Source organism: Hemitrygon akajei, chromosome 28, assembly GCF_048418815.1.
Source record: "Hemitrygon akajei chromosome 28, sHemAka1.3, whole genome shotgun sequence".
Lineage (NCBI taxonomy): Eukaryota > Metazoa > Chordata > Chondrichthyes > Myliobatiformes > Dasyatidae > Hemitrygon > Hemitrygon akajei.
In genome coordinates, this window is record NC_133151.1 from 11347592 (window position 1) to 11366768 (window position 19177).

General features: G+C 52.7%; 1 protein-coding gene across 1 annotated transcript in view; it reads right to left on the reverse strand.

Annotated features, from left to right (window-relative positions):
- Positions 1-8004: 8004 nt before the first annotated feature.
- Positions 8005-19177, reverse strand: part of rela (v-rel avian reticuloendotheliosis viral oncogene homolog A) — an 83350-nt gene continuing 72177 nt past the window's right edge. The window contains 4 exon segments of the mRNA XM_073031318.1: positions 8005-10825; positions 11075-11167; positions 11696-11773; positions 14612-14827. Coding sequence (XP_072887419.1) covers positions 10119-10825; positions 11075-11167; positions 11696-11773; positions 14612-14827 — 1094 coding nt within the window. The 3' untranslated portion in view covers positions 8005-10118.

Below are 19177 nucleotides of genomic sequence, written 5' to 3' on the forward strand. Positions count from 1 at the left end.
ATGGGTGACCCTACCAAGAGCCAAAGCTTAAAGCCCTGACTCCAGCCAGCACAGCCCTCCGGGTCGTTGAGGCAGGCAAGCCCCCCGGACCATGACAGGGTTGGGGTCCTCTTGGAGGTCTTCATAAGACACTGGAGCAGAATTCGGCCGTTCAGCCCAAGTCTGCCTTCACCATTCAATCACGGCTGACTCACTTTCCCTCTCATCTTATTATTCCCCTGCCCTCTCACTGTAAACTTTGACCCCCCCTACAAATAAGTCCCCATCAACCTCTGCTTTCTACCCAATGGCTTGGCCTCCAGAGCAATCAGTGGCCAGGAATTCCACGGATTCATCACCCTCTGGCTAAAGAAATTCCTCATCTCTGTTCTAAAGGGAGATACTTCTATTCCGAGTCTGTGCCCTCTGGTCCCAATCTCACGTATTATTGAAAACCTCCTCTCTGTCTCGGCCTTACAGTATTTGGTGGGTTTAGAACATAGAAGATCAAAAACCTACAGCACAATACAGGCCCTTCAGCCCACAATGCTGTGCCGAACATGTACTTACTTTAGAAATTACCTGGGGATACCCACAGCCCATGCACCTATCCAGGAGTCTCTTAAAGGACCCCATCATATCCGCCTCCACCACCATCGCTGGCAGCCCATTCCACGCACTCACCACTCTCTGCGTACAAAAAAATTACCCCTGTATCTACTAATCAGAAACCCCCCCCCCCCATTCTTCAAATTTCCAGTGAATACAGGCCCAGAGCCATCAAACAATCTGCCTGATTAACCTAATAATCTCCTGTTTTAACCTTTGGCACCCTTAGGTTTTAAGTATGAGACTATGAGAGATAGAAGTAGGCCATTCTGCCCATCGAGCCTGCTCTGCCATTCCACCGTGGCTGAATCGGCCTTCTCCCCATGACCTTTGATGCCCAAGAGCCTATCAACCTCCACTTTAAATATACCCAATGGCTTGGCCTCCGCAGCTGTCTATGGCAAGGAATTCCGTAGATTTACCACACATCCTCTGTTCCAAAGGATATCCTTGTGTTCTGTGGTTGTGCCCTCCGGCCCTAGACTCCCACATTATAGAAAATATCCACCCTGTCCAGGCCTTTCAGTACTTGGTAGGCTTCAACTGGATCCTCGCCCGTCCTTCTAATTTCCATGAATACAGGCCCAGAGCCATCAAACACGCTTCATAATTAACCCTTTCATTCCTAAGATCATTCTCCTGACACCCTTACTAATCAAGAACACTCCAACTCTTGTACACAAATCAAAGTATTGAGTATAAGAGTTGGAAATGTAATGTGAGGTTGTATAAGACATTGGTGAGACCGAATTTGGAGTATTATGTGCAGTTTTGGTCACCTACTTACAGGAAGGATATTAATAAGGTTGAAGGAGTGCAGAGAAGGTTTACAAGGACGTTGCCGGGACTTGAGAAACTGAGTTACTGAGAAAGGTTGAATAGGTTAGGACTTTATTCCTGGAGCGTAGGAGAATGAGGGGAGATTTGATAGAGGTGTATCAAATTATGATGTGTATAGATCAGTGGTTCCCAACCTTTTTTTAGCCATGCCCCAGCTAATCACCTCTAAAATCCTGTTGGATTTAAAAGCCTCTTTTAAAAGCCCCACATTGGGAACCACTGGTATAGATAGAGTGAATGCAAGCAGGCTTTTTCCACTGAGGCTAGGGGAGCAAAAAAAAAAACAGGTCATGGGTTAAGGGTGAAGGGGGAAAAGTTTAAAGGGAACATTGGGGGGGGGGGCTTCTTCACACAGAGAGTGGTGGGAGTGTGGAATGAGCTGCCAGATGAAAGTGATGAATGTGGGCTCACTTTTGACATTTAAGAAAAACTTGGACAGGTATACAGATGAGAGGGGTTTGAAGGGATATGGCCCAGGTGCGAGTCAGTGGGACTAGGCAGAAAAATGGTTCGGCATAGCCAAGAAGGGCCAAAAGGCCTATAATGTTCTATGGTTCTAAGAGCCTATCGACCTTCGCTTTAAATATACCCAGCTCTGCTCCACCATTCAAACATAGCTGACTTATTTTCCCTCTCATCTCCATTCCCCTGCCTTCTCACTGTAATCTCTGACCTCCGCCCCCACAAATAAATCCTCATCAACCTCGGCTTTCTACCCAATGACTCGGCCTCCACAGCCGTCTGTGCAATGAATCCCACAGATTCACCACCCTGTGGCTAAAGAAATTCCTCCTCCGCCTATTCTAGAGCGACATCCCTCTTCACCGAGGCTGCGCCCTCTGATCCTGGACCCTCCCCCCTCCCCCACAACTTCAGGAAACATCCTCGGCTTGCCCGCTCTATCTCGGCCTTTCGCTTGAATCTTTACAAACACTGAGACCACCTGCCACACTCCCACTCCCCAAGGCACGATCTCTCGGCTTTACAACACTTCCTGCCTTTTATTTCAAAACCTCTACTACCTTTAGGCCCACTACCTTTTTTAAAAAATTAAAAGTCCCAGCTGGAAATCGACTCAAGATGAAGTGTGGGCCCTGGACCCTGCGGAGGGTCTTTAGTCGTAGAGGAATCCTGCAGGGAAACACGCCCTTTGGCCCAACTCTATGGTGACCAAGTTGCTTTCCCCAGCTCGTCCTACGGTTCCCTCCTCCATATCCTGCAAAACTGTTCACACCTGTACGTAATACCTTTGTAACCACCTCTACCAGTTCCTCAGGCGGCTCGTGTCATGCCCGGTAGCGTAGTGGTTAGCACAACAGTTTACAGTACTGGCGACCCCGGTTCAATTCCCGCCTCTGTAAGCAGCTTGTAACGTTCTCCCCGTTTCCTTCCACAATCCGGTTACTAGGTCAATCGGACATTGTAAATTGCCCATGGTTAGGCTAGGATTAAATCAAGCCAAGTCACTTTTATTGTCATTTCGACCATAACTGTTGGTACAGTACATAGTAAAAATGAGACAACGTTTTTCAGGACCATGGTGTTACATGACACAGTACAAAAACTAGACTGAACTACGTAAAAAAAAACAGAGAAAGCTACACTAGACTACAGACCTACCCAGGACTGCATAAAGTGCACAAAACAGTGCAGGCATTACAATAAATAATAAACAGGACATTAGGGCAGTAAGGTGTCAGTCAGGCTTCGGGTATTGAGGAGTCTGATAGCTTGGGGGGGTAGAAACTGTTACACAGTCTGGCTGTGAGAGCCCGAATGCTTCGGTGCCTTTTCCCAGACGGCAGGAGGGAGAACAGTTTGTACGAGGGTGTGCGTGGGGTCCTTCATAATGCTGTTTTGCTTCGCGGGTGCAGCGTGTGGTGTAAATGTCCGTGATGGCGGGAAGAGAGACCCCGATGATCTTCTCAGCTGACCTCGCTATCCGCCGCAGGGTCTCGCGATCCGAGACGGTGCGATTTCCCGAACCGGGCGGTGACGCAGCAAATCGGGGGATTTGCTGGGCGGCGGGGGCCCGCAAGGCCAGAAGGGCGCACTCCACACTGTACCTCAGTGAACCAATAGACCCACCACCCTCTGTGTTGGGGAAAAAATACCCCTCAGATCCCCTATTCGTTACCCAGGCCCTGCTGATGCCCACTACAGTGCAGAAACAGGCCCCTTGGCCCATCGTGCCTACGCTGAACAGCGACCCTGCTTCCTCCTATCAACCTACACCCAGAACATAACCCTCCCATCCATGTACCCGTTCAAACTTCTAATGCTGAATTGAACCCACATCCATCACTTCCACACTGAGTGAAAATGCTCCCCTTTAATCCTTTCACCCTCAACCCACGACCTCTACTGTAGTCCCACCCAACCTCAGTGGAAAAAGGCCTGCTTGAATTTACCCATCTATATCCCCTCATAATTTTGTACACCTCTATTAAAATCTCCCAATCTTCTACGTTCCAAGGGATAAAGTCCTAAACTGTTCAATCTTATCACTCAGCTCCTCCAGACCCGGCAACATCCTTGTAAATTCTCTCTGCGCTCTTTCAATATTATTATCTTTCCTGTAGGTACAGTACCGGTCAAAAGTTTTAGGGCGCATATGTATTACTGCTGCTGCCCCTACGTTCTCCCCGTGACCGCGTGGGTTTCCTCCGGGCGCTCCGGTTTCCTCCCACGGTCCAAAGGCGTACCGGTTGGTAGGTTGATCGGCCACTGTGAAGGGTTAAATTGGATTGCTGGGCGGCGCGGCTCAAAGAGCTGGAAGCGTCTGTTCCATGCTGTGTCTCAATAAAACATATCGCTAAGGTGCCCAGGGCTTTTGCTCAACGTGGAACAGAGAGCAAGCTCGTAAATCTCAGGGGATGTTCTCAGCAAATCTCGGGGGAGCAAAGGATGTTGGGAATGGTGCGGGTGGAGCGCCGTGGCGGGGGCATAGGAAAGAGTGCCGGGGGGGGGGGGGGCGTCCGCAGACACACCCAGCCCCGAGACACCAGGCAAGGCCATTTGATTCCAAGCAACTGGTTTATTGATCATCACAGAACGTCTCTCAGGTGCTTCCCGCTCCCTCTCCTTTTCCCGACCACGATTCCCCCCTTCCCGCTCTCAGTCCACAATAGAGACCCAGATCAGAATCAGGTCTGTAATCACACACATAAGTCATGAAATTTGTTTTTGTTTGCAGCATCAGTACCCTGCATTACATAAAACCACTACAGTATTGTGAAAAAGTACTAGGTATATAGCTAGACTTCTGGATAGAACTGGGAGGTGACCAGCTCCACACACAATACTCTAAATTAAGCCTCACTTCAACATAACATACCAACTTCAGTATTCACTACTTTGATCTATGAAGGCCAATGTGGCAAAAGTTCTCTTTACGACCCTATTTAACCGTGACCCACTTTCAAGGAATCTTTATTCCCAGATCCCTCTGTTCTACCACACTCCTCAGGGCCCTGTTGTTCATCCTAAGCAACAATAGACAATAGACAGTAGGTGCAGGAGTAGGCCATTCGGCCCTTCGAGCCAGCACCGCCATTCACTGTGATCATGGCTGATCATCCACAATCAGTATCCCGTTCCTGCCCTCTCCCCATATCCCTCGACCCCGCTATCTATAAGAGCTCTATCTAACTCTCTCTTGAATGCATCCAGAGACCTGGCCTCCACTGCCTTCTGAGGCAGAGCATTCCACAGATCCACCACTCTCTGGGTGAAAAAGTTTTTCCGCATCTCTGTTCTAAATGGCCTACCCCTTATTCTTAAACTGTGGCCTCTAGTTCTGGACTCACCCATCAGCGGGAACATGCTTCCTGCCTCCAGCGTGTCCAATCCCTTAATAATCTTATATGTTTCAATCACACACACACACACACACACAATGCTGGAGGATCTCAGCAAGTCAGGCAGCATCGATGGAAATGAATAAATAGTTTGTGATTGGATTACTGCACTGTTAAGTCTCATCCAGGGATGCCTACCCTGAAGAGGTTTAAATCTTCCCTTCGACAGGAGCTCAGTGAGACCCTCTCTCACTACTCCATTTCTCTGATCTCTGCTGCCCTCCGAAATGCAGCTTCTCCAGCCCTTTATCTCTTTCACCAATCGACTTCCCAGCTCTTTACTTCACCCCTCCCCCTCCCGGTTCCACCCGTCACCTGCCACCATGTACATCTTCCTCCCCTACCCTCCACCTTCCGATTCTGACTCCTCATCTTCCTTCCCAGTCCTGAAGAAGGGTCTCGGCCCAAAACAACGACTATGTACTCTTCTCCACAGACGCTGCCTGGACGGGGGGGGGGGGGGGGGGGAGGCAGTGGAATACAAAGGTGGGGGAAAGAGGGGAAAGAGTCTAGCTGGAAGGTGATAGATGAAGCCAGGTAGGGAAAGGGCTGGAGAGGAGAGTGGACCATAAAGTTGGGGACCCAGGGGAAGTGATAGGCAGGTGAGAAGAGGTAAAGGCCAGAGTGGGGGAATAGAGGAAGAGGGGAGAGGGGAGGGATTCCTACCCTTTTTGTCCTCCTGAAATAGAAGCGGAGAAACATAGAAAACCTACAGCACAGTACAGGCCCTTCGGTCCACAAAGCTGTGCTGAACATGTCCCTACCTTAGAAATTACCGTGGGTTACCCATAGCCTCTATTTTTCTAAGCTCCATTTCCCTATCCAGGAGTCTCTTAAAAGGCCCTATCGTATCCACCTCCACCACCCCATTCCACGCACTCACCACTCTCTGTGTAAAAAAACTTACCCCTGACATCTCCTCTGTACCTACTTCCAAGCACCTTAAAACTGTACCCTCTTGTGCTAGCCATTCCAGCCCTGGGGAAAAGCCTCTGACTATCCACACAATCAATATCTCTCATCATCTTATACACCTCTATCAGGCCACCTCTCATCCTCCGTCGCTCCAAGGAGAAAAGGCCAAGTTCACTCAACCTATTCTCATAAGGCATGCTCCCCAATCCAGGCAACATCCTTGTAAATCTCCTCTGCACCCTTTCTATGGTTTCCATATCCTTCCTGTAGTGAGGCGACCAGAACTGAGCACAGTACTCCAAGTGGGGTCTAACCAGGGTCCTATACAGCTGTAACATTACCTCTCGGCTCCTAAACTCAATCCCACGATTGATGAAGGCCAATACACCATACACCTTCTTAACCACAGAGTCAACCTGTGCAGCAGCTTTGAGCATCCGATGGACTCGGACCCCAAATGCAGCACTTCAGACCTGTCAGCAGTAATCGTCACTATTTTCTCTTCCTCTGCCATGCCCCACAACTTCCAACCCCTCCTCCATTTATTTCTGTCTCCTTCCCACACGATGGCACGCGGGATGGACGCCGGAGGGCCAGTATAAGTAAAGCAATGAGACCTTGAGACATCGGAGCAGATTTGGGCCATTCAGCCCATCGAGTCTTCTGCGCCATTCCATCACGGCTGATTTATTATCCCTCTCAACTCCATTCTCCTGCCTTCTCTCTGTATCCTTTGGTGTCTTTACTCATCAAGAACCTCCCCTTTAAATATACCCAATGACTTAGCCTCCACAGCCATCTGTGGCAATTAATTTTACATTTTTACCACTCTCAAGGTTGTTAGAGCTGGGGTTGGTAATGGGAACAAGCTCCTGATGCCTTTTAAGTGCCCCCAATGATTTGCGCCTCAAATAGCCTCTGACAATGAAGTCCAGCTCCTGGCCTTCACCTGTGGCTTAGCGACCAAGCCCGGTAGAACCGTTCCTACTGACAGGTGAAGGGGCAAAGGCGGGTTACTGGCACCTCAAAGCCAGTTGCTCCTGGCAGATGGGGCTCATCAGCTCATCTAGAAGGCAAACTCTGATCTCAAACCTCAGCTGCTTTGCGGCCGTACCCGCTCACAGGGAAGGCCTTGGGAGTAAATCCCGAGGGAAAAATCTGGAGCCCTACATTGCGTTCAACGCTGACTGGCAACTCCTGTGACGCTGCTGGTACCAAACTCTGCTGTTCCTTTGGGTCGATCAGATGCGTGGAGATACACGGGCAACAGCCTGTATCAACAGCTGTTGAACAGCTGGAGAACAGCCTGCTCTCCATATCGTCCTGCCCCGGCTTGCGTATCTGGACAGCTAAGACGCAGTATCCGTGGTCGACCCTGACTGACGGAGGCCCCAGACCAGAGAAATTTCTCCTCTGTTCTATTCCGAGGCCCCCACTACTGGAGGCACCCTCTGCACTCATGCACTCCATCTAACCCTTTCAAGAATCAGCATGTTCCAGTGAGATCTCCCCCCTCCTTCTAAGTGCTCACGGCCCGGTTAGCACGACGGTTTACAGTACCGGCGACCGGGGTTCGATTCCTGCCGCTGCCTGTGAGGAGTTTGTACGTTCTCCCCCGTTCCCCCCACCCCTGGTGCTCCAGTTTCCTCCCCTGGTCCAAAGCTGTGCCAGCTGGTAGGTTAATTGGTCACTGTAAATTGTCCCGTGATTAGGCTAGGATTAAGTCGGGGGATGGTCAGGCGGCGCAGCTTGAAGGTCAGTAAAACAAATAAACCTGATGAACAGATCCCAAAGCATGAAGTACACTTTTAGCAAAAATTTATTATTCTTTTTTTTAAAAAAAAAAACACACTACATGTTAATACTTTTACACGTGTAAGCTACTTGCTATACAAAGATGTGGCCTGGCCAAGGAGCCTTGGCAATGTACATGCTGGTTAAGCTTCTGGTCTAGAGCTCTACTTTGCAAAAGTGTGTTGATTCGTGGACCTTCGCCATTGTGGGGAGCGCACTGTTACAACTGTGTGGGGGATCCCCATCCTCCCTACAACACTCATTGTTGTCCATTCTTGCCCTCACCGCGGCCCAGCTCTCCCAGTCGACGAAAGTTGCCTCCCGGCAGGATTTACCCCCATTTGCCCAGGAGGAGGGCGGTAGGGGAAGGGGGGGTGAGGGTCACAAACGATCAGCTTGCCGGAAGGAAGGGTGCACAAACTATTCAGGCACGACGCCCATCCGCCCCTCCCAGCGACTCTCTCCAAGGTGCTGAAACTGTTTCGCTAGAGGGCTTTCTTAGGCACTTGGCATGCTGGGACGGCACTGCCTCCATTGTGTATTCAAAGCCTTCAGACACACGAGGAACAATCCTACAACCTACCCCATCCTACCCTCTTCTATTTATTTCCCCAGCCTGAATGCCACCAGGAGTGGTTTATTTATTTTTTTTAAAAAATCATAGCTTCCCTTAACATAATAGACAGGTTCTAAAAAGAGGCATCAAAAGAGAAAACGGTGACTCTACGGGAAGTTATCTGTTGGGAGTTAGACTCAAACCAGGCAGAACTCTGGCACTCTCTCCCTCTGGGGTGAGCAGGGAAAGCTTTAAAATGGAGGCAGGGCCTTCCCAGATGCCCAAGTACCAGCAAAAGCCCCCTTTCAATTTCTAGAACTTTGCAGAGTCCCGCTGCCCGCCAGAAATTGTGTTTTCTATTTTCACTTTTAAGGTATATTTTCTTTATACAAATAGTGAATGGAGGGTTTATAAGTGGAAAGAAAAGGTGTTCAAAAGTCTGTACAACAAATTACATGTCAAATAGATAGACATCTCAGGAAACAGGATTTACTCCAGCGTCTGCATTTACCAAAAAAGATTCCAGAGGCTGGAAGCGTGGGAGGCAAAAGGACAGAGGAGAACCAAGACTGATCTCTTGCAGCTGAAGCACAAATTTCAGAATCCGAGGTTCTCCCCCTCCTCCGAACAGCTACACCTTTAACAGAGGGTTTCATCTCGCGTAGTTCTGCTCCCGAGGTTTGAAGGATAATTTGTTTTTGTTAAATATCTCTTTGTGAAGCAGACATTAAACATCTTTGAGAGTCCAGAGTTGGGTGGGAGTGGAACTGTTGCAGTGGGAAACTGATGGGGATGGGGATGGAGAACAAAGTTTGAGGGGGGAGCAAGGGACAAGCAGGAGATAGAATGGAGGAGGGAGAGAGAGACAGAGGGGCAGGGAGAGAGAGAGAGAGACAGAAGATGGGGTAAAGAGAGACAGACAGACAGAAGGGGGAAGGAGAGAAACAGACAGGCAGAGAGAGATAGAAGATGGGGGAGAGAAAGAGAGACAGACAGATGGGGGAGAGAGACAGGTAGCCAGAAGATGGGGAGGGAGAGAAAGACAGATGGGGTAGAGAGAGAGATAGAATATGGGGGAGAGAGAGAGACAGACAGAAAGAAGATTTGGAGACAGACAGACAGGCAGATGGGAGAGAGAGACAGACAGACAGATGGGGGAGAGAGTCAGAGACAGACAGACAGAAGATGGGGGAGAGAGACAGACAGACAGAAGATGGGAGAGACAGACAGACAGAAGATGGGGAGAGACAGACAGACAGAAGTTGGGGAGAGACAGACAGACAGAAGTTGGGGAGAGACAGACAGACAGAAGATGGGGAGAGACAGACAGACAGAAGTTGGGGAGAGACAGACAGACAGAAGATGGGGAGAGAGAGAAGGTGCATGTCTGAGAGTGTGTCAGTTGAGAGAAGGGATGGGAGTGGGGGGAGAAGAGCAAGGGAGTGCAGAATGGCAGATTGGAGATGGAGGGGAGAGCCCAAACGGATTGGCTCCCTCAAAACCCGTGCTCCCTCTCCCTCTCCCCTACTCCCTCCCCCCCTCGCTCCCTCTGTTCCCCCCCACCCTCACTCCCTCCCCCCACCCGCTCCCTGACTGGCCCGCTCCGTCTCGTACATATTATTGATCTCGGACGAGTTCATGAGCTCGAAGCTCTGTGTGAAGATGGACATGAACTGTTCATCGTCGTCCGGCAGGAAGTCGGAGGCCGTCACCGCCGCCTCCAGCTCGCCGTTGAGCGCCGGCACCGGCACGGCCCCGGCCCCGGGCCCCGGCCGCAGCTCCTGGCCGCCGCCCATCAGCTTGATGAGGTCGGGGGAGTAGCTCATCAGCGTGGGCTGCTGCGGGCCGGCGAGGGCGAAGTCGGGCTGGCGGGCCAGCAGGTCCCGGAAGTCGCCGTTGTCGATGGAGCCCAGGCTGACGCACTCGCCGTCCTGGCCGGGCAGCTCCACGCCGGCGGCCGGCTCGCTCAGGTACAGCTCCGGCCGGTCGAGGGCCACCGGGAAGGCCGCGCCGAACAGCTCGGTGGCGTCGATGGTGGAGAAGGCGGCCGGCGGCTCTGGGGCCTTGGGCGGCAGCTGGGCCTGGGGCTGGGCCTGCGGTGGGGGGAAGAAGTTGCCCAGCAGGCCCATCCCCGGAGGCTGGAAGGTGGGGAAGGCCGGCCCCAGGCCCGGCACGTCCAGGCCCCGGCGGGGCTCCAGGCCGAGGCTGTCGAGCGGCGGGTAGGCGGAGGGGGCGGGCCCCGTGCCGCCCAGCAGGTCTGGAGCGCTGGCCCCTGCGGAGACAAGGCGGGAGGGAAGCGGGTGAGAGAGGCCATACCGAGAATATGTCCCCCCAGGACTATCAATAGGAATCCCAGTCCTCCCTGCCCAAGCACCCACCGATTCCCCCCTCCTTCCTTGCCTGAACCAACCTCCCCCACACTCTGACCTCCCACCTCACCGATTCCCCTTCCACCCACAACCCACCTCTCGCCCCGACCCTCCCTCCTGACGACCGAACCCCCACCCCCCGGGTGACCTACCTGTCTGGGGGTGCTTGTGGAAGTGTTTCGGCTTCGCCCTGCCGTCGGGCCCGCGGGTCGGGATCGATATCGGCCTCTTGGAGATGGGCACCCCTGGGGAGGCGGGCAGAGGGTGCCAGGGTTAGTGGTGCACTGTGGCAACCGGAAGTCCGGCAGTTGGAGGGAGGGGGAGGTGAGGAGGTGGGTTTCAGAGTAGAGGGCAAGAATGAAGTGAGACGATGGGTGGGAGGGAGCAGGAGATTGGGGGGGGGGAAGGGGGCAGGAGGGAACAAAGAGGGGAGGGGAGGATGGACAGGAGGACGAGGGGAGGGGGAGAGGGCAGGATCAGAAGTTGGGGGAGGGAGTAGGCAGGAGCAAAGGGGAAGGGAGCAGGAGGGAACAGAAAGAGGGGAGGCAGAGGACGGGCGGGAGGGTGGGAGGGAGCAGAGGGGAGGGAGAGAGGCTGAGTGGGAGAGGGCAGGATCACAGGTTGGGGGGGGAGGGAGTGGCCATGAACAGAAAGGGGAGGGGGAGAGGGGAGACAAGTGGATGGAAGGGCAAGGTGAGAGGGTGCAGAGTTCAGGGGTCAGAGGTCGGGGGCGGGACTGGGGTGGAAACAGGATAGGGGAGGGGGACACTCACCTGGTAGCTGGCACTTATAGAGCATGTTGGCAAACTCGTTCTGGGTCTTGCGCCGTTTCTCCTGGGTACCGTACGGATCTGGAGGAGAGAGCAGAGAGAGGGATGGCACTCGGGGCCTGAGAGTGGCCGCAGGCGCTCAACCGAGGACGGTTCGTCTCCGGGGGCGAAGCACCGTCTGCCTGTTAGAATCCTCCTTGACAGGACGCGCCGGAAGTGCGGTTGGCAAGGTCACCGGGATTCTGGGATTTTTCCAGGGGACTGGCGTGCAGGAGAAGGGAGGTTAATTCGATCCCAGAAGGACGAAAAACAAAGCGTGCGCCTAGGCACTCACAAATTTCTACAGATGCCCCGTGGAGAGTATTCTGACTGGCTGCATCGAAATAAGCTGCGGAGAGCTGTAAACTCAGTCGGCTCCATCACGGGCACCAGCCGCCATCGTATCCAGGACATTTTCAGGGAGCGGTGCCTCAGAAAGACGTCGTTTGTCATTAGGGACCCCCGTCACCCAGGACGTGCCCTCCTCTCATTGATACCGTCAGGGAGGAGGCACAGGAGCCCGAAGGCACGGTTTTCTCCCACGGTTATCGTATAACCGCCGCGGCAAAGACAACAAATCTCACGGTGTATGCCGGCGCCGTTAAACCTGACTCGGATTCCGACGTTGGCCGGGTCCGGATTTGGGAGTGTCAGGCGGGGGGGGGGGGGGGGCTACGAGACCGCTCCCAGGGGTGAGGCCCGCCGTTCGTCGAGGAGAGGCTCGGAGCTGCGGGCGGAACACAGCGCCGGCAAGCGTACGGTCGCGCGCCTCGGTAGAGGAGAGAAAAATCAGAAGAAAGGGTGGGCTGCTTTCCGAAGGGGGAGAAAATTCAAAAACTTGCACTCGCTGGAGCTGCCAGAATGAGAGGGAGACTCATTGAAACCTATCGAATGTTGAAGGGCCTCGAGAGAGAGGATGTTTCCTATGGTGGGGGGGAGGTCTAGGAGCAGAGGACACAGCCTCGGAAATAGAAGGCATCTGTTTTAGAACGGAGATGAAGGGAAATTTCTTCAGCTGGAGAGAGGTAAATCTGCGGAGTCACTGGGGGTATTTAAAGTTCAGGTTGGTAGACTCTTGGTTGGTCAGGGCACAAAGAGATACGGGGAGAGGGCAGGAGATTGGGGGCTGAGAGGGGAAATGGATCAGCCGTGATGAAATGGCGGAACACACTCGATGGGCCTAATGGCCCAATTCTGCTCCTATATCTTGTGGTCTTAAAATTATTAAGAGGAAATGGGGGAGACAGTAGGTGGTTCAAGGCGAGTTAAAAGCCCGGGGGTCAAAAAACGCTTGAGAGGGAAAACAACGTATTCATCGAGCATTTTCCCTGCAGGTGATGAGGTTCAAAGTGCATTACAATGCACAGATGCCTTGTGCAGGAAGGCACAGAGTCGACTGTACTTCCTTAGAAGGTTGGCGTCATTCAATGTCTGTAGTGAGATGCTGAAGATGTTCTATAGGTCAGTTGTGGAGAGCGCCCTCTTCTTTGTGGTGGCGTGTTGGGGAGGAAGCATTAAGAAGAGGGACGCCTCACGTCTTAATAAGCTGGTAAGGAAGGCGGGCTCTGTCGTGGGCAAAGTACTGGAGAGTTTAACATCGGTAGCTGAGCGAAGGGCGCTGAGTAGGCTACGGTCAATTATGGAAAACTCTGAACATCCTCTACATAGCACCATCCAGAGACAGAGAAGCAGTTTCAGCGACAGGTTACTATCGATGCAATGCTCCTCAGACAGGATGAAGAGGTCAATACTCCCCAATGCCATTAGGCTTTACAATTCAACCGCCAGGACTTAAGAACTTTTTAAAAGCTATTATTAATGCTTTTTGAGATAGTGATTTAGATGCATATCATATTTTTTTACTGAGTTAAGTATTGTATGTTATTAGTTTTGCTACAACAAGTGTATGGGACATTGGAAAAAAAGTTGAATTTCCCCATGGGGATGAATAAAGTATCTATCTATCTATCTATCAATAGGATTAAGGGAAAGCGCGAAATGAAAACGTTAAAAGGATGTTAGTTAAAAGCAAGGTAAGTAAATACCGGAGGTCTTGAGACGCCGTTTAGAAGTGCCAACCGAGTCAGCGTCCCTGTGCCCTGCAAGGAGCTAGCACAGACTCGATGGGCCCAATGGCTGCTTCTGTTGCTGCAGCAACTCGCTGATCATGAATTTTTAAAAAACTTTTTATTGGGACACGGCGTGGACTAGGCCCCTCGATTAGCTGTCTGCTAGTTTAATCACAGGACAGTTTAACCTGCCAACCGGTCCGTCGTTGGACTGTGGGGGGAAACCGGGGCACCCGGAGGAAACCCACGCGGTCACGGGGAGAGCGCGCAAACTCCTCACAGCAGTTTAACCTGCCAACCGGTCCGTCGTTGGACTGTGGGGGGAAACCGGGACACCCGGAGGAAACCCACGCGGTCACGGGCACCTTCAGGTAGGGTTCGGAGGCTTGCGTGCCTCAGTGACCCGGAGAGCTGTGTCGGCCGGAGTCGGGGCCTTGTGCTTTGGATCGTGGGAGGGTCACCCGTGCTGAGCAGGGTCAAAGGGCAGAGGCCAGAAGGAGAGCGGTCCGCCGGCCCTCCGGGTTCAGGGCTAACAACCCCGACTGGTCAAACAGAATTGTTACGGAAACACCAATCCTTCTGCATCTGTGCGTCATCAGAGAGAGATGGAGGACCTCCAACTGCTGCCCTAAACACCAGTGGCCTAACAGGCCTCAGGCCTTTAGGCAATGGCGGGAATTGAACCCAGGCCGCCTGTACTGTACAGCACAGCCCACCCCCCCGCCCCAGGACCGATGTTGACCCACGCCATCCAAGGCAACGAATTGAAAGCGAGCGCGGCAGAGCTGGAGGGCGAGCGAGGCGGGTGTACCTTTGTCCTCGGGGAGGTACTGGAACTCCATGGCGTCGCTGACCTCCTTGTCGGATGGCCGCCTCAGCTGCATGTGCACGGTGACCGGCTGCGTCAGCATCACGTCCTTGTACGGCGGCGTCTTGAAGACGATGGCCACCTGCCGGTGCACGTCCGCCTGCGAGAAGGAGCCCTTGCCCTCCCAGTCGCCGGTGAAGAAGCGGACCTCGATGTCCTCTGCGGAGGTTTGGGGAGGGGAGGGAACCGGAGGAGACCGAGATCACAATCACACAGACAGACAAACACCCGCAGGTCCAATGCACGCAGTCAAAGAAACATGGGGCACAAAACTCTGGAGGAACCAGTCCTGGAGACGAGTCTCGGCCCACTGGAGGCTTCATGATCCATTATGTCCACACTAACACCTCCGGAGCAGATATATACGAGGCGCAGGAGCAGCATTAGGCCATTCAGCCCATCAAGTCTGCTCCGCCATCCCATCATGGCTGATTTATCATCCCTCCCAACCCCATTCTCCTGCCTTCTCCCCGTAACCTTTCATGCCCTGACTAGCCAAGAGGAATGGCCTGGCGATCAGACAATTTAAGCGCTGGATTGAAACGGAAGGGGGTCGGGACCGGAGGCGAGGGTCAGGTCGGGTTGGGCCAGGCCGGTTCTGCTCACTGCTCTGCGGTTTACTCTGCCCCTGGCTGAACTTGAGGCCGAGGCTGCGGCCTGCTCCGGGCTTCATGTCTGACGTTTACTCTGCTCCGCACTGAGCTGAGGCCGAGGCTGCGGCCTGCTCCAGGCTTCATGTCTGACGTTTACTCTGCTCTGCATTGAGCTGAGGCCTAGGCTGTGGCCTGCTCCAGGCTTCGTGTCTGACGTTTACTCTGCTCTGCACTGAGCTGAGGCCGAGGCTGCGGCCTGCTCCGGGCTTCATGTCTGACGTTTACTCTGCTCCGCACTGAGCTGAGGCCGAGGCCTGCTCCAGGCTTCATGTCTGACGTTTACTCTGCTCTGCACTGAGCTGAGGCCTAGGCTGTGGCCTGCTCCAGGCTTCGTGTCTGACGTTTACTCTGCTCTGCACTGAGCTTAGGCCTAGGCTGTGGCCTGCTCTGGGCTTCGTGTCTGACGTTTACTCTGCTCTGCACTGAGCTGAGGCCGAGGCCTGCTCCAGGCTTCATGTCTGACGTTTACTCTGCTCTGCACTGAGCTGAGGCCTAGGCTGTGGCCTGCTCTGGGCTTCATGTCTGACGTTTACTCTGCTCCGCACTGAGCTGAGGCCGAGGCCTGCTCCAGGCTTCATGTCTGACGTTTACTCTGCTCTGCACTGAGCTGAGGCCTAGGCTGTGGCCTGCTCCAGGCTTCGTGTCTGACGTTTACTCTGCTCTGCACTGAGCTGAGGCCTAGGCTGTGGCCTGCTCTGGGCTTCGTGTCTGACGTTTACTCTGCTCTGCACTGAGCTGAGGCCTAGGCTGCAGCCTGCTCCAGGCTTCGTGTCTGACGTTTACTCTGCTCTGCACTGAGCTGAGGCCTAGGCTGCGGCCTGCTCTGGGCTTCGTGTCTGACGTTTACTCTGCTCTGCACTGAGCTGAGGCCTAGGCTGCAGCCTGCTCCAGGCTTCGTGTCTGACGTTTACTCTGCTCTGCACTGAGCTGAGGCCTAGGCTGTGGCCTGCTCTGGGCTTCGTGTCTGACGTTTACTCTGCTCTGCACTGAGCTGAGGCCTAGGCTGCAGCCTGCTCCAGGCTTCGTGTCTGACGTTTACTCTGCTCTGCACTGAGCTGAGGCCTAGGCTGCAGCCTGCTCCAGGCTTCGTGTCTGACGTTTACTCTGCTCTGCACTGAGCTGAGGCCTGCTCTGGGCTTCATGTCTGACGTTTACTCTGCTCTGCACTGAGCTGAGGCCTAGGCTGCGGCCTGCTCTGGGCTTCATGTCTGACGTTTACTCTGCTCTGCGCTGAGCTGAGGCCGAGGCTGCGGCCTGCTCCAGGCTTCATGTCTACGGGCTCACTTTGGTTCTGAATGCTGTTGCTCGCTTTATTGTTTGCAAAATTTATATCTCTCTCTGTCTCTGCATATTGGGTGCTTGTTGCATTTTCTTTAACAACGGGTTCTATTGTATACTTGGTTTCGTGGCTGCCTGTAAGGAGACGAATCTCAAAGTTGTATGAAGTATACATACTCTGATAAAAAAATGTACTTTGAACTTAAGAAAAAACCCTGCTGTCGCACGGTTTTAGTGTCTTGCCCGGCACCAATTTAAACTGTCTGGGTTGGCAAGGTAGTGTAGTGGTTAGCACGATGCTTTACAGCATGGGAGGCCCTGGTTCAATTCCCGTTGGTGTCTGTAAGGAGATAAGTCTCAAGGTGCTATAATTTTTATTTTATTTAGTTGTCTATTTATTTATTTATTGTGATACAGCGCAGAGTAGGCCCTGCGGCCCAGCAATCCTCCAATTTTAATCCCAGCCTAATCACAGGTCAGTTTACAATGGGCATTTAATCTACCAACCAGTACATCATCGGACTGTGGGAGGAAACCGGGGCACCCGGAGGAAACCCACGCGGTCACGGGGAGAGTGTACAAACTCCTCACAGGCAGCGGCGGGAATCGAACCCGGATTGTAGGTGCTGTAAACCGTCGTGCTAGCCACTACGCCCCCACAACCCCCACTTCTCTGTAGCTGTTACACTTCAGTCAACTTTGATTATAAATGTATTTTGAGCTCTGCTTTAAGTATACCCAAATGCAGTGGGACTAGAGCAGTAGAAACAGGCCCTTTGGCCCACAATGTCTGTACTGATCACGACTACCAACTTAATCTACCTGTCATGCCCAAATTCGCTTCCCTTCTCCCCTGGCTATTCATTGCATCTGCCTTAAAACCTCTTTGATTTCCCCATCGTATCTGCTTCAACCATTTCCCTTGAGTGCGACTCCGGCTATCATCAAATCTGTGTGTATGTGTGTGAATAAAAACCAGCCTTGTAATTCCAGGCTTCCCTCCTGATTGGCTAGTCCTCGACCAATCGGTTTTCCGTTGTCCCACCAGGTTTAAGATCGTGGAAACCTGATTGGTTGAAGATTAGCCAATCAGGAGGGATGGATGATGGGGCTATAAATACCACCAGACTAGACCGGCCCAGGCATCACCTCAGATGAAGGTGGCGGAGTTTGTCATCGAAACATTGGGTTAAAATCGACACCCGAAGCCTCAGAAGAGTTTATTTGTCATATAAACTTGTAATTATTTAAAGTTTAAAAATCTTTCACCTGACTGTCTATCCATTCTCCAAGTGTTACTTATTGTTATTTATTGAGATAAAGTGCAGAATAGGCTCTTCGAAGGATTGCGCCCCTCTGCAATCCCCCGTTTAATCCCAGCCTAATCCCTGGACAATTCACAATGGCCAACTCGCCTACCAACCGGTTTGTCTTTGGACTGTGGGAGGACACCAGAGAACCAGTCATTTCTAAGGTAAGGACATGTTCGGCACAGCATTGTGGGCCGAAGGGCCTGAACTGTGCTGTAGGTTTTCTAACCCGGAGGAAACCCATGGGGTCACAGGGAGAACATACAAACTCCTCACAGCGGCAGGAATTGAACCTGGGTCGCTGGTACTGCAAAGCATTGTGCTAACCACTACACTACCATGATCTAACTGAGAGGTTAGACATCATCTCACAGCTCTTAAACTCAGTCCCCCAACTAATGAAGGCCAACGCATTCCTAACCTCCCTGTCCACTTGGGAGATCTAGAGACGACAGACCCCACTTGGAGTACTGTGCTCAGTTCTGGTCGCCTGACTACAGGAAGGATGTGGAAACCATAGAAAGGGTGGAGAGGAGATTTACAAGGATGTTGTCTGGATTAGGGAGCATGCCTTATGAGAATAGGTTGAGTGAACTCGGCCTTTTCTCCTTGGAGCGACGGAGGATGAGAGGTGACCTGATAGAGGTGTATAAGATGATGAGGGGCATTGATCGTGTGGATAGTCAGAGGCTTTTTCCCAGGGCTGAAATTGCTAACACAAGAGAGCAGAGTTTTAAGGTGCTTGGAAGTAGGTACAGAGGGGATGTCGGGGGTAAGTTTTTTTACTCAGAGAGTGGTGAGTGCGTGGAATGGGCTGCCGACGATGGTGGTGGAGGTGGATACGATAGGGTCTTTTAAGAGACTCTTGGATAAGTACACAGAGCTTAGAAAAGTCGAGGGATATGCGGTAAGGAAATTCTAGGCAGTTTCTAGAGTGGGTTGGCACAAGATTGTGGGCCGAATGGCCTGTCATGGGCTGTAAGTTTCCATGTTTTAAGATCCCTCTGTTCCTCCACACAGCTGAGATGCCTCCCATCTGCCTTCAAGTTGGACCTCCCCGAGGGTGCGTCTTCCCACTCCTCCAGAAGGAGCCCCCTCTGTCCCTGCTCAGCCGAGCTCTGCCCCCCTCGACTACCTTCCGCACCATCCACAACGGAGAGGGCCTTGCAAGCTCGCTGGCCCTCCCTCCCTCGCTCCCTCCCACACCTCCTCATCCGGGTAGCGACACGTTGACTCTGTGGTTTCCCCGCGTAGGCGCCGCCCGGCCG